The following is a 14,906-nucleotide window of genomic DNA, read 5'->3' as shown; positions in this document are numbered from 1 at the left end:
TAGTATTAGCAGATATGAATTAAAAAAAAAAAATCTAAGCCATACCACAACCCCAAAAGGGATAAAATGTTTGGCCCCTATGTGTCTGATAACATTTCTCCATTACTGTCACATTCCTTGTGGTCTCTGAAATATTTATATTTATATATATTTTAAAGCGTAGCTCTATAACTGGAGGCAAAATACCCACATTGCACTGATACATTATTTGTATATTTTCTAGCTTTGACTGAAATGTTAGTTTAGGCTGTATTTCTCGTAAAAATTCATTGTTTCAAATGTTTCATATTTAATGAAAAGTTTGGACTGCCTACATACTTGGCAATTATGGTGTGCTTTTACATGAATGGCATTTCAAAGTATATATTTGCATGTATTATAATAGGTTACACAGTCTAGCAAACTATATAATCAGACTGATAAAAAGTTCTGCAATACTTTATGTACAAAACAGTCACTGTAAAGAGAAGTATTTAGCCACAATTAGATACTGGTATTTCATGCTGTTGTATGACTGCAAATAAAAAGGATGGAAACTTTCCACGCAACACCACAAAATGGTTCCTGTCTCATTACAGTGAAAGATGTCTCCTTGCTTTCTTAATAAATAACTTAACAAAAAGTTGGATGAGACAGAGGACTGCTTTTCATAACAATGCTAATTCCACTTGGATATTAAATATATATATATATATTATTCATTTTGCCCTTTTCTTCCTGGATCAAAATGTAACACATTTATTATTCTGTATAATTCCTTGTGAAATTTTCTCATTCCTAATTTCAAGTGAGAGAAGTAAAGATGTATGAAATTTCAGTAAAAGATATGTTGTATGGAGTTAACATTATTTTAATGTAAATAACAAGCGTTTATGCAATAAACTATCATGTCTAAAACAAGCAAACAAACTAAACTTTACTAATCATATTTGCAGATAACAAATATTACAGGTACATCAATATACTGAAATGCTGTAGGAAATCAAACTTATGTTTAAGTTTATTACAAAATAAAGTTTGGAGTAACACTGATGTTCCCAAACTTCAATCCCAAAGGTGCCATTTATAATGTGCCCTAATATAACTGAGTTTTTGTTTTAAATCATTAGCCAGTGTAAGTCCTCCCAGCCAGTGTGCATGCATGGAAAGGGGGGGTGGCTTGAGCCTATGCCCTGCTGTGATTCCAGTAGGAACCATCCCCTTTGCTTCTACTAGTAGAACCTTTCCTACTGTGAAGAGCTACTACCCTGATCCAATTCTGCCTTCTGCAATGTTTAACCTAAAAAAACAGAGAGAAGTTCCTATTCTTGAATGCACCTGTATGTAGTTTGGCCCTAAACAGAAGTATCTTCTAAAACAGACGACCTCAAGCCGAGTGTGCGTGATTGTGTGTGTGCCTTCGAGTCAGCATTGTCTCCTGGTGACTGCCTGGATAAATCCCTGCAGTTTTCTTGGCAAGGCTTTTCAGAATTGGTCTGCCATTGCCTCCTTCCTAGGGCTGAGAGAGAGTGACTGGCCCAAGGTCACCCACCTGGCTTTGTGCCTCAGGCGGGATTAGAAATCCCTGTTACCTGGTTTCTAACCTGGTGTCTTAACCACTACACCAAACTGGCTCTCACCTCAATCCATACCCTCCAAATATGTTCCCAGAATTCCTGGTGGTGTGGCCTTGAACTGGGCTGGCTGAGAATTCTAAGAGTTGTAACCGCCACACAGCTGGATAGCACAAGGTTGGAGACAGCAGTTTTAAAGCAAGATATAAACGTTGTGAATTTTAATTCATTACGTTTCAAGTCATGTCAGGGCTACGAATGTGTGCTGAAAAACATTTTTCCCATTTGAAAATATTTTGACTGGCAAAGTGCACTGTGGAAGCAGATTTGCTGTTGTAGATCAAACATCAATCTTTTGTCCACAGCTAAGTTAACAGAGCTTTGGAATTGTTAGAGGTCCAATTTCAGGAGCACTGCTGTGCCAGCTAACAAACTTGGAAGATGCCTGAATTAATTTCTCTTAGCTGAAAGCCTGGCCAGAGCAGGGGAGAAAGTTAGAAAATTAAAACTCAGTTTGGAGCCAGAAAGAAAAAAGTCACAGCAGAAGAGGAGGTGAGAAGCAATCATAGTAAAAACCAAAATATTAGTCATTAAACAGTTCCTGTAAAAAGATCCATCTCTATGTATAGATATGATGGTATAGTTATCTTTAGCAGTTAACTCCAAGACAACAGTGTGCAATTTGCTAGCCTTAGTTTCAAGTCTGGCTTGCACAATGTTTGAAAGTCTGGCCACCAAGATAGTATTTATGGCACCAGTATGGGTTGCAGTTTTCTCTTTCAGCACCTGCCTAACTTCCATTCCAAGCCCATTGTTTTCTATGTCTTGTAACTTAAAATAAACATCAAAAAATGGAAACTAATATGATTCAAAACAAAAGACTGATTTCGGTCATAACCTAACAATGTCTAATAATGTCAGTGGGCCTTTTCTGGACTATAGAGGCATTAAAATAAATGGTGATGGAGCTGTAGTCTCGTGCTCCTCCCTTTTTAAAAAAAAAAATCTACCGAGAAAATTAAGACAAGCTAAGGTGAGGTAGTATGGGGCATCTCGGATGGTACAGTCAGAATGCCCATAACATGCTTTCAATATTTGAAATATGCTCCCTGGCCCCAAAATGATTGTGGACCTCGGCAATAAGCCATAAAGCAGTTTTGTTGGGTTACTATGTTAGCTTTCTATTTTAAATTAATTTTTTTAAAAAATCAGATGGTGTAGGGAGACGGGGGGGGGGGTAGTAAGGCAGGTAACTCCAAGCACATTGAAACCCATAAGGATCACATTGGGGGTGTGTGTTACCATAACTAGATTGCCTTACAACATAAATGTGGTTTCACTTTACATACTGTAGGAATGATAGGAAGGCTAGCAGATTCTGAGTGTGTAGAAAAAAGAAATCCCCAAAGTTCGTTGCTTTGGATACAAACTACTGTATTAGTTCATCAGAATTGTTGAAGCCTGTCCAAAGGAATTGTTGGATAAACATGAGTGGTATGGATCATGAGGAATGCTGCATCATTTCCCAGCAACATGGTACATCCTTTCCAAATACTGATTTTCACTCAAGCAGTTTTCCAGCACTTGAACATGGGAAACTTTTGCAATGGAGTTGAAACTGCTATATTTAATAAATAATTGTTGCTTTATTCATTTGGCATATATGTGAGGCTCGGTGTCTGCTTCTAACACAACAGGTTAGAAGCCTTTGATTTCATCACCCAAAAAGCACACTTTCCCACAAGAGGAATTCAGCAACACAATACACAGATCAGTTGAAAAATATGGAAACGACTGGAAAGTTGTCTGCTTCAGATGTTTGCAGGCATGCTGCTGAGTTTCAGGGATCCCTTGGACATATCAGTGTTCAGAGTTGAAAGGGCAATGTTCTCATATAACTCTTGAGATTCAAAGCATCTGAAGTTGTGAAGCAGAATAATCATATCTTTTTGAAAATTCTTGTTGAGGAATCCATAAAAAATGGGATTGACACATGTTGAGATCATGGCCACCAAGTGGCACAAGGTAAAGACCACGTTGTGGTGACAATGCATCAAGGTTTCATAATTCCAGTCAAACACAATGTTAAATATGTTCAGAGGTAACCAGCAGGCCCCAAAGGTCACAACAATTGAAATTAACATAATATTAATCCTTCTATTTTCATTTAGCCTGTTCCCATTCTCCCTTATCTTATCCACTTTACTGTACCGCTTCTGCAGGCATACAAATATCTTTAGATAACAGATGAAAATGAACCCGAGTGGAAAGAAGTACTGGAAAACTAACATGGTGGTGGTGAAGCCCAGCTGCACTTCAATGGATGGCCACATCTCAATGCAGACAGTTTTGTTGGTATAGCTCTCACTGTGGGAAGAGAGGTTTTTCAGGGGGTCATCAGAGACTTGGTAGAATATCAGGAAGGGAGTGGATAGTATTAGAGACAATGCCCAAATGAAGACAATTCCCCAGAACGCGTGTGAAACGTTGGGCTTCCAACCACGTGGGTTCACTATTAACTGATGCCTCTCAACTGCAATTAATACAAGTGAAAATGTAGAAACAGAGACAGACATACTTTGCACAAAAGCAGTTATTTTACACATAGGTTCACCAAAAACCCAGTAATCCATCCAAGTATATGCAACAGTAAAAGGAATGCACATGACACAAATTAAGATATCAGATATGGAGAGGTTGGCAATCAAAATGTTAGTGACATTTTGACTTTCTTTTTGTTTCTTGATGATGATAATTAGACAAAGGTTGCCCAGAAGTCCGACCAGCATGACTACAGCGTACGCTATGATGAGCAACAAGAATGCAGGGAGAGATGGCTGGCAGGATTCAAAGTGCAAAAACTGTGACTTATTGCTGTTTGCCACAGATGGATCCATGTTGTGTATTGGAGTAGTTTTATCCATCATGAAACACCTCTGAAATTATAAAATAATTAAGAATAAATCCCTCATTGTTTTACCTTTACACTTTTAGGAGCCCTCCCCCTTTTCAGTATAAATGACTTACATAACAGATTCCAAACTCAGATGTTCAGTATTTTTTAAACTGCCTGCACGAAATCTGGAAACAAAAAGTACCCACATACATAGACAGAAACATTAAGCAACTAATCAGTTGTCCAATATATTTCTTTGGCTGCTAACAATTCCTCAGTAGTAGCTCCAATGCATAGGTCTTCACGTGCAATATCAGATTGCACATCCTTACAGTTAGATGACTGACACTGTCAAGGTGGAGGCGTCCTTTCAAAACTGTGTGCAGGAACTGAATTCAGCAATAGGAACCATATGTGTAGACTCCAACACCAAAAATTATCTGTGTATCTGCAGGTACTGTACTGTAAAGGATTGTGCCAACCATATAATAATTATCTTATTTATACCTTTAGTTTTGCCTAAAATCATGGCTCATTTTCATATTTGTGCATCTAGGAAAGTATATGCCACTGTTTAAAGCAAGTTTCCCATCTTTTTCTCATCTTGTACAATTATTTATTTGCTTCTGGATTCTTTTTTCAAAATAAAGTGCAAAATGAAACTTTCTCACTTTCTGCGTTGGAAGAAAACACTGATACAGGCAAGCATTACAGAAATTTGGTAGAATAGAAATAACCAATGGGATATACTTATCTCTGGATATAAGATCTAGAAGAGATAGTGGAATGATGAGCAGAAGAAATGTAATGGGTGAAGGTTGAGGTCCTCTGGAGGCACAGAGCCTTGGATGAGGAGCTCTACTTCTAGTGGCTCTATATCATTCTGCCTTGCCAGCTTCACATGTTTGGGTGGGATGGTCCTCGGAGTGGATATTGTTTTGCAAGTGATTGATGCCATCCTAGATTATTTATTTGGCTGATAAAGTGGTGGTCCTGTCTTATCTCTGTGTCGGTTGCTTTCTGTGTGATTGGTGGTATTAATAGCTGCGTGATGGGATGGCTGGTTGGGAGAATGTTTTTTTCTCCCCCTGTGGTTGTTGAATGCTGTTTTTAGGTTGATAAGGATAAGTCTGTTGTATATCTAGGTGCTGGGTAATTGCTGTTTGATAGGGCAGAATGTTGTTGTTCATTAAGCTGATGGGCTAATGTTGGGTTTTAAGTTGTATCTTTTGATACCTAGACCCTCTCCAGTCAGGGTTTAGGCCTGGTAATGGAACAGAGAATTGGCATACTCCAAGTATAGTCTCACTATATATATATATATAAAGACATTATTATATTGGCAGTTTTGCTGTCTTAGATCCCATTAATGTACAGATGAAGTTTGGACTTGTCTGCATTTGTGTGTATGGCAAAAACATGCATTATTTCATGCTTATTTACATTCAGCTATATTTGCCATTCACTTAGTTTAGAATGATTTCAGATATTAACATCATGAACAGTTTAACATCATTGCCACTTCATTGCTCACCCCTAAGTCCTGATCAGTTATAGACAAGTTTAAAAAACAGCAGTTCCAGCACTATTCCCTAAGGGAGCCAACTTTACATATCTCGCTAGTGTGAGAATTGCCCATATATTCCTACTCTCTGTTTTCTGTTCCTTAACTAGTTGCTAGAGATACCCTCTTATCCTAGCAGCTGTGAGTTCTAGTCACTGTACCTTAAAAAGTCTATTAGAGAGCTAGAAAAAATGCAGAAAAGGGCAACCAATATGATTAGGAGGGTGGAGTAGCTCCCTTAAGATTAAATAGCTCACCAACTAGGGCTCTTTAGCTAGGATCAAAGGAATGGAAGGGGAGAGATGATGGAGGTATATCATGGCAGAGATAATTTGGACAGAAAGATTTTCTCCCACTCTCACAATATTATAACTCAAAATCATCTGTTGAAATTAAATGCAGGGAGACTGGGGACCAATAGAAGGGAATGCTTTTTTGTACACAGTGTATTGTTAAACATTTCTACAATGGAAATTTCATAATGCATGCTGACTCCATTATTGGTTTCTCCAGCATGCAGACTACTGGGGAATTTGAACAAGCTTAGATTTGTTACTTGTGGCCTGTGAAGTTTGGATGTGCAACTGAAACCATTTCAGGACCTTCCCTACAAGTATTGGCTAAGGTGTCTCTAAGACTCAAAGTAGGCACTATGTAAAAGTTGTGACTGCGTTTGAACATCTATTACAGAAATATTTGGCTGTACTCTAGAATAGAATTATGACATGGGGAAGAAGGGTTGATCTTTCCCTTCTGTCATTCTTTCAGTGCAAATTGCCTCACTCAGGCTGTTATTTTCTAGGAGATAAGCATTCAGGCCTCTAGCTGTTATTGAATAATGCAGCTTAGATAGGAATTTAACCACAAGCCTTCAAGTCAGTGGTTGTCTGCTGGAGGAAGAGGGAGATTGACAATCTGAGGAAGATGTGCCATATATTCTGCTTCTTGAGGAAAGGCAGGATAGAAATATGACAAACAAATAATTGCAGTAAAACTTTTTGAAGTGTCAGCTCTAGAAAAGGACCAAGGGAGGAACATGTGGTCTCTTCTTTAAATAGCCAAAAGTCTTAGGCTGGCACTGTTCAAGATTCACATCTATCTTTTATTTCTAAGTTCTCATATCTCGGTTAGCTGCTTTATGATGCTGTCTTACAAGTGGCGTAGTAGCTAGGAGACTGAACTTGGCTCTAGGTTAGAAAACATTTGTTCTGAATTTTTGGTCTAGCTTTAGCAAATTTCTTTACACTACCAGGTTGTATGATTAGAATGCCATTAGTGTTCTCTTAAACAAAGGGAAAGATAATGAGGGTGAGTTCAAACATCGCAGTGGATTAGTTTTTAAAATGCACCTAGAAAAGAGTACAAGAGACAACACTGAGAAAAATTTGGGAAGTGTAATGTGGCTTTATCCTGGCTAGCAGGTGTTGCATGATATGGAGTTGAAAGTTGTTTGTTAACTGTGATAAGAGCAATGTATAATGGAAGTAAAGCATACATGACAATAAATGGAATCCTTAGTGAGTAATTCAACACTGAGTAGGAAGTAAGACAAGGATGTATAGATATCTTCTTGGTTCATTAATGTATTATGGACAAATGTATAAGGACTGTTTGTGGCAATATTAGAAGTGTATTGACTGAGGATCTGAATGTGTGTGCACTTTTTTATGCAGACAATGCTGTGTTGTTGGCTGAGGATCTGAATGATTTCAAGTGACTTTTAGACAGATTGTATGATGGAAAGAGGAGAATGGATAAAAAAATAATGTATCAAAGACCAAAATAGTTATGTTTGCAAGATAAATGGCAAGGAAGGAAGGAAAAAAGGAAGGATCAAGTAGATGAATTTGTGTACCTTGGTAGAATGTTTATTAAAGTTGTAAAAATGTATGGAGAAATGTTAAGGAATGCAAATACTGGAAGAAGGGTAGTGGGTAGTATGTGGTCTGTTGCAATGAGTGAATCTTTGTTGAAAGAAGTAAAAATGGCAGGGTATAAGAGTGCCCACTTCTTTACATGGAAGCAAGAGCTGGGTTGAATGCAGTGTAAATGGTTTATTTAAGAAGTATGTGTGATAAAAAAAGAAGAAAGAGGTTCAAGAGTGAATGTATGCTGAATGAATATGGATTGAACAAAAAAGTGAGTCACCAGAAAGAAGTATATTGAGGTGGTTTGATCATATAGAATGAATGCAATTGAAATTGCAACATCAATAAATTAAGGAAGAGTGAATGGAGGAAGAAGATGACCAAGAGAAACAAAGTTAGATGGCTAGGAAGGAGAGAAATATATGGAAAGTTATAGTATATCAAGCCCAAAGCAGATGGGCAAGAAAAATGAAGCAAGACCTACACAAATTTCACTCAGGTATCTTTAATGCTAGCCTGGGGCAAATAAAGAGTCTTGGAAAGTCATAGGAATTTCCTATCCTCACTTATAGTGAGTTAATTAAGGTGGAATCTTTTTAACTGATTTGATTCCCAAGTTTGTTTCCTTCCTTCTTTCCTGAGTTAAGCTGTTGTTTAAGAGATATGCTGTCAACTGACTCACCCATTATCTCTTGATCTATATGTCTAATCTCTCTTCCATTACATTCCAGCCTCCTTACAGCCTTTCACATAGTAACTGGTGATAGAGGAAAGGGTATTTTTAGTCAGTGGCAACAAAATAGAAATGGAGTGGGACAGTACCTTCAAGGCTAACTATCATTATTTGGGTGTAAGCTTTCATGAATAGAAACTTAGACAGACTGGTTAGTCTTGAAGGTGCTGTCACGCTTCATATCTATAGCAAGTGGTGTTGGTGTAAACTAGATTAAACAATAGTCCCTTTCCTCTTCCTAACCTCATGTTTTTAATTTCTTTGGTTTATGACTTCCAACTCTTTGTTGTTGTTGCTGCTGCACTTTCTATAACACTGCTTACTCTAAAAAGGTATGATTGCTATGTATGTATGTATATATGTACAGGCATTCTGTGAAACACACTGATGGAAAACAGGCTTCATAAAATTATGTGAGCCAGAATTAATTAGTCTTTGCCACTTTCAGTAAGTATCATATTATTAAAACTTAAAGTTAGGTGAAGAAACAAGCAAACTGTCTAAAAATTAAGAGGAAATACAAATTAAAATGACCGTCCTTCTCTTTTTCTCTTTTCTTTGTTGGACAATTATTCATGGACTAGATATCACACTGTCAGTGTTAGCTTTTAAGTGTCACAAGATGTTTTTGCCTTTGCTGACTCTGGGATAATTTTTCTGGAGCACTTTTCTTTTGTATGGTGTGGGCAAACATAATTAGGGAGAGCTGAAAACATAATGCCGACTTTAGGATTATAATGTGACATTCCAGAGTACAAGGCTTCAAAAAGGTGAAAACACTATAATACATAATATTGGAGGGTTATAACCCTATCCTTTCAGCAACATCACAAAAATTCTGTGCCCTCCCCCTGTCCCCCTAGGTAGAACAAAGCTACAAACAAATAGGGTTCACTTTTTTCCATTATTTATTTTAAATATTATTTCCAATTCCCACATGTGCTTAGAATTTCTTACCTGCAAACCTGGTGCTTAGGGTGACCTAATGCCTCATCATCTGCCCTCCAGATGGATGAATCAACTCACCAGATTCTCCAGAAGAGGATGCAGTTTCTTGATATTGTTCTCTGTCCTGCTTTGGCTCATTTCTATCTTCCTTCATAGTGAGCCCACTGAGAATCTATAAATCATCTCCCAACTAAATCTTCACTCCGAGTCTCTCTCTACTTTCCTTCCCACCATATGTATTTGCATAACCTGGGGCAGGTGTATTAACTCTGTGTCAGAACGTGAGTTTTCAGTGCAATAACACAGCTCCCTTATCATGGGAATTGGCTTTATTGAAGTATTTTTAATGGAGTTTTCTGTGTTTTTCTTTGGCAATAAGATTGCCAAATTGGTATAAATTCAATAAAAAACAACATTCAATAAAAAAATGAACAATCCAATTCAATAAAAAGGTCAAACATTTTAACCCTGCTTATGTCACTACCGTGTCCTCTGTGCCCCTCAGAATCAGATTTTTTAAAGTGCCACTTACAGAAAAAAAAGTTGTTCACCCCAATACAGATTATGAAAATCAGATATATGAAGTGTATCTATAATCTTTCTGTCTCTGTAGTTCTCTAAATTATTTTTATTTATTTATTTAGCATATTTATAGAGCTGCCTATCTCACAAACACATGACTCTGGGTGGCATACAACACAACAATTAAAAGCTCCATAACAATCTAAAAAAATCTAAAATAAAATAAACATATAAAGTAAACATATAAAATAAACAAATAAAATCCAAGAAAGCGGGAGAACAAACATCAATCTCATATAGCTATCTTGCAGGCTTTCCCTGGGATCCCCAAGGTTGGTGAAAAACCCATGTTTTAAGAGCCTTCTGGAAGGCTAACTGAGATGACACTTTCCTCACCTCAGGGGAATGATGTTCCAGAGGGCAAGGGCCACAGCAGAAAAGGCATGCTGCCTGGGTCCTGCCAGATGGAGCTCCTTTGGGGATGGGTCCTGCAGCATACCCCTCTGAATCCTGACTGAAAGGGGTCCAGATAATCTGCTTCATCCAGGGCCTGCTGAAGCTGTTGCACAACTACCTTCTCCACAACCTTCCGTAAAAAAGGGAGGTTTGATAGTGGACAAAAATTGTCCAGAATGGTGGGATCCAGTGATGGCTTCTTAGTAGGGTGTGAACCAATGCCTCTTTAAGAGAGGGTGGAACAACCTCCTCTCTCAAAGAAGAATTAACCACTGCTAGGATCCAACCACATTACACCCCCTGGGCAGCCTTAACTAGCCAGGAGGGGCATGGATCTAAGGAGCAGGTGGTTGAGCTCATAGTCATAAGGACCCTGTCCACTTCTTCAGGCCCAACAGGATCAAAGTGTTCCCAGATAACTGGGCAAGACTGTACCCTAATCATCTCCCCTGGATCTGTATCAAAGCTGGCATCCAACTTGGAATGAATGTGAGTGATTTTGTCTGACAGATGCTCTGCAAATTCCTCCTCACAGCCTAGTAGGTAGACCTCCAAGTCTCCCTTCCCCAAAAGGACTTGGGTTACCTTAAACAAGGCTGCCAGTTGGCTATCTGCAGATGCAGTAAGGGCAGAGAAGTATTGCCGCCCTTACCGCCACAAGGTAGGCCTTAATAGCGGCTCTTACCTGTGTTCAGTTGAGTTCATCCTTGTTGTCCTCCAGCGGTACTCTAGACGTCTTTTCTCTCCTTTCATCTCTTCAGCTCCTCCATAAACCACAGGGAGCAGTGGGATCCATGAGAGGAGAGAGGTTGCATGGGCTCAATCCCATCCAAGGCCTCAGCTGCCCCCTCATGCCAAGCGACAGCTAAGGCTTTGGTCAGACCATGCAGCAGGCCATCAGGAATAACCCCCAGCTCCCTCTGGACCCATCAGGGTCCATTAGTCACTGGGGGTAGACTGATGTAATAGGTCCTGCCTCTCTGTGGCAGAGGGCAGCACCAGAGAATCTCATGGTCACCAGAGTGTGATCTGACCATGACAGGTGAGACCCCATGAACTCCCCCAATTCCAGATCACATTGCCATTGCTCTGACAAGAAAATTAGATCAGGGGTATGACCATTATCCCGTGTTGGGTCCTGGATGACTTGGGATAGACCCGTGGCTATCATGGTGGCCGTGAACTCCTGAGCCACCTCAGACCCCACCACCAGGGAAAGCAGATTGAAGTCCTCCAGGACCATAAACCTGGGGAACTCCACTGCCAACCCTGAGATCAAGTGAGGAGCCCAGGCAGGGAGACTGCTACGCAGCAGGGAGGCTGGTACAGAAGGAATAATTCCAACTGATCCCAACTAATATGAAGATACAGCTTGAAGTGATTCATTTTTGATGGTTCATCATTTGGTGCAAATAATCGGCACAGTCAGTTAGTGTTGAACATGCATGCATTATCTAGCTTATGAGTCAAACACAATTATTTATTTTATTTATATAATTTAGAGGCTGTCTGACTGCAAATGATTCTGGAGACATGTCTTTTAGTTTTGTAAAACTGCACTACTTTTTAGGTCATATAATAACCATGTCAAAGCTTATCCATTCAAGACTAAACAGAAGGGAAAATGATGATGGCTACTGCTCAATTCTCAATTCTCCTTTTATTTCCAAGGAAACAGACATTACACATATTGGCATGTAATAGAAGTCAGCTTTTTTCCTTACAAGATTAATTGCTTGGGAAGGAATCAATGCAGAATGGGGAGCTTAACTACATCTAACTCCTCCAACATGGATGGCAGTAGAGGGGAGAAGCAGTAGGCAGGGAACATGTTAGCCCTTCGGCATCTGGCTTCTCCAGCCTATATCCCTGCATGTCGATTAAAAGTCTTTGTTATACTGCTCTGTTTAGGAAACCTCCTTTTATGACTAATGCTGCAGAAATTACTGTATTTTAGTTTTTCTTAATGTTTGCAAACCAGATATAATAGCTCTGTCCTTTTCTATATATGTGAGAAAGAAGCTTCTGTGCATGTACAGTGCAGAGAAGCATAATAACCCAATTCTTGGACAACAGTCTTTTCTAGTATAACAAAAGCAATTCCATAATCTTCAAGTTAGGCTTTGGATAGAATCAAGAGAGTTCAAAAGGCAAGGTAGAGGTGATATCAATAATCTCCCCTTCATAAGTACACAGAGGTGTAGCTGTTGCATTTGCAAACAAAATGTTAAACCTCAGGGTCTCTTCTGCTGTGTACATTTGGTTTCTGCTAAATCTCAATGCCACCAAGAACATTCACATTTATGGCATATAAATTAATTCATATCAGTGACTAGATAATTGACTTTGGGGGAGGGAAGGGTGTACCAAAGATCAGCAAATATAATAGAATGAAAATGAGAGCATTTCCTCAATTACAAATTAGTTTCAGCCTGTTATTACTTTTATTAGAATTCATGTAGTCAAAGTTTTGCACTTTGCTTGCATTAATATTACAGTAAATGTTTCTATTTTCTTGTTTTAGTTGACCTTCGAAATGTGATTTTTTATCATTGTTATATTTGAGCTGCTGTCTTTTTTATTCCATTTTCTTATTTATTATATATAATTTCTCAACATTATTTATATTAGACAATTTTGAAAAAGAAAATGGTTGTCTAATTTTATATATACATGTGCCTAGGAGTTGTGGTCAGCAATTACAGCCTTGAAATTACTTACTTCAGAAGTAATGCTGAAGTTCTGAAATTCCACTAGAATTAGTGATCAGGTAAGTATGACATCCTAGAGCCCTCTTACTCAGTGGCAGCTGGAGATAAAAAAAGAGAGTTCAATATAGGGAAGAGAGTTCTTCTGCAACTTCTTACATCAAATGTGAGGGGCACCAACTCCTTCCTCCTTCCTCTGAGCTATCTTTTTCTAATACTTATGTATTCTGATATGCAACAAACACTATCATCCTTTTCAAATACATTACCCAAAATAAATTAGAAGAATCAATATCCTTATCCCTTCTTTGGGACAAGGATGATGGCATATGTTATAGTCTTCTTTGCTCAGTTTTAAACTGATGAAGGATACAGAACAACTTGCTGATGTTAGATATTAATAAAATTCCCATTTCCATACAGAAAAATAAGTTGGTCATATCTAATCCAAACAATATGTTCTACTATTGTGCAAGGTAAAAGTATTGAGATATATTTTTCATGCAAACAGCTAAAAATTAATAATACCATCCCCCCAAAGAATCAATCATTTTCAAATGAAGCAATGAGAAGTTACTAAATTCTAATTATCTGAGAATAGCAATGCTTCTCAATACATATCTATCAAACTGGAAACAATAATTAGCATTTCAATCATTAAAAAACTTTCTATCTCCCTCTTCCCGCTGCAACCTTCTGCTTCTATGTCAGGAGCAATTCCATGAGGGACCTAGGGTTGCTGTGGAAAAGAAATATCACAACAGGATTGAATTTAGATCACTGCCCAGAAAACAAGAAAAAGAGAAAAGCAAAACACTCATTTCTTACCTCCCAGGAATTTCAAATAAAATGGCTCCATTGTTTTGCCTGGTCTTTTCTTTTCTTCTTTCTTTTCATACTAAATGCAGACAAAGTCAATAATTGTATATTGTGGGCTACAAGGGATCAGTAGTAATAAGGACTTTGTAAGATGCCAGAGGTGAAGTCCTCAGTTCTCTGCAAATCAACTGACTGAGATTTTCTAGTGAAAACTGAAATGCCCCACTGACGAGAAACTGAGAAATAAGGCAAGCTCTGGAGTCTGAGAGGAGGGGAAAGCCAATGAGGAGGCAGCCGACAGAAGAGACCAGTAGTCATGGGGACCACATTTGTTATTAATGTTTTTCCAAACATTATCTTGCAACCTGATTTGGAGTTATCTATTTCACAGCACACTTGTTTACTTAAAAAAAATATGCTGGATTGCACACATGTAAATATTTACAAACGTCTCACTGTTCATTGTAGAATGTAACAGTGTTAAAATATGAAGCCTATACCGTAGACTGCTTTTTTGGTTCCTTTCTGAGGTACTGCTAGAGGCATAATTAAAACCATAGGGTTTCTCCCCCACCACACACCTTTTAAGACTTATATGTAAAGTGTTGAAATTTACTGGGTTTTTGTCAGACTGACTTCTAAGTAATGTACTATATTTCTAGCGTTTGTAGCCTACAAACATTGATTCAGAAGGCATATTGCATAAAAATAATTCTTATGCTATATAGTCCTTTGAATAGCCATATTTGCTTTAGGTACATTATCTCAGCAATCTTTGTATCCTTTAATGGAAGTGGGTAACCTGTCTGTACCACAGAGATATTTAATTATTCCGCCAG

The 14,906-nt window shown here is 38.3% G+C and overlaps 1 protein-coding gene across 2 annotated transcripts; it reads right to left on the bottom strand.

Annotated features, from left to right (window-relative positions):
- Positions 1-715: 715 nt before the first annotated feature.
- LOC103055203 (neuropeptide Y receptor type 6-like) lies at positions 716-14,326 on the bottom strand. Of its 2 annotated transcripts, XM_007427473.4 has the most exons (3): positions 14,077-14,325; positions 13,262-13,349; positions 716-4,489 (listed from the first exon to the last, which is right to left on the bottom strand). In XM_007427473.4, the coding sequence occupies exon 3, from the start codon at positions 4,478-4,480 to the stop codon at positions 3,365-3,367; it is 1,116 nt and encodes a 371-aa protein (XP_007427535.2). In that variant the 5' UTR covers positions 4,481-4,489; positions 13,262-13,349; positions 14,077-14,325; the 3' UTR covers positions 716-3,364. The 2 variants fall into 2 exon arrangements, with proteins under 2 accessions (XP_007427535.2, XP_025021980.1); XM_025166212.2 differs by lacking the exon at positions 13,262-13,349 and having other exon boundaries at positions 14,077-14,326.
- Between the last annotated feature and the right edge of the window lie 580 nt (positions 14,327-14,906).

Source organism: Python bivittatus, unplaced genomic scaffold (genome assembly GCF_059951505.1).
Source record: "Python bivittatus isolate LINGU-HERP-01145 unplaced genomic scaffold, Pbiv_v1 ctg000080_np1212, whole genome shotgun sequence".
Taxonomy (NCBI): domain Eukaryota; kingdom Metazoa; phylum Chordata; class Lepidosauria; order Squamata; family Pythonidae; genus Python; species Python bivittatus.
This window is presented reverse-complemented; position numbering and strand designations above follow the sequence as displayed.

What these genes read in the sequence shown, in the direction of transcription:
- LOC103055203 (XM_025166212.2), bottom strand. Translation starts at nt 4,480, where the DNA reads ATGATGGATAAAACTACTCCAATACACAACATGGATCCATCTGTGGCA.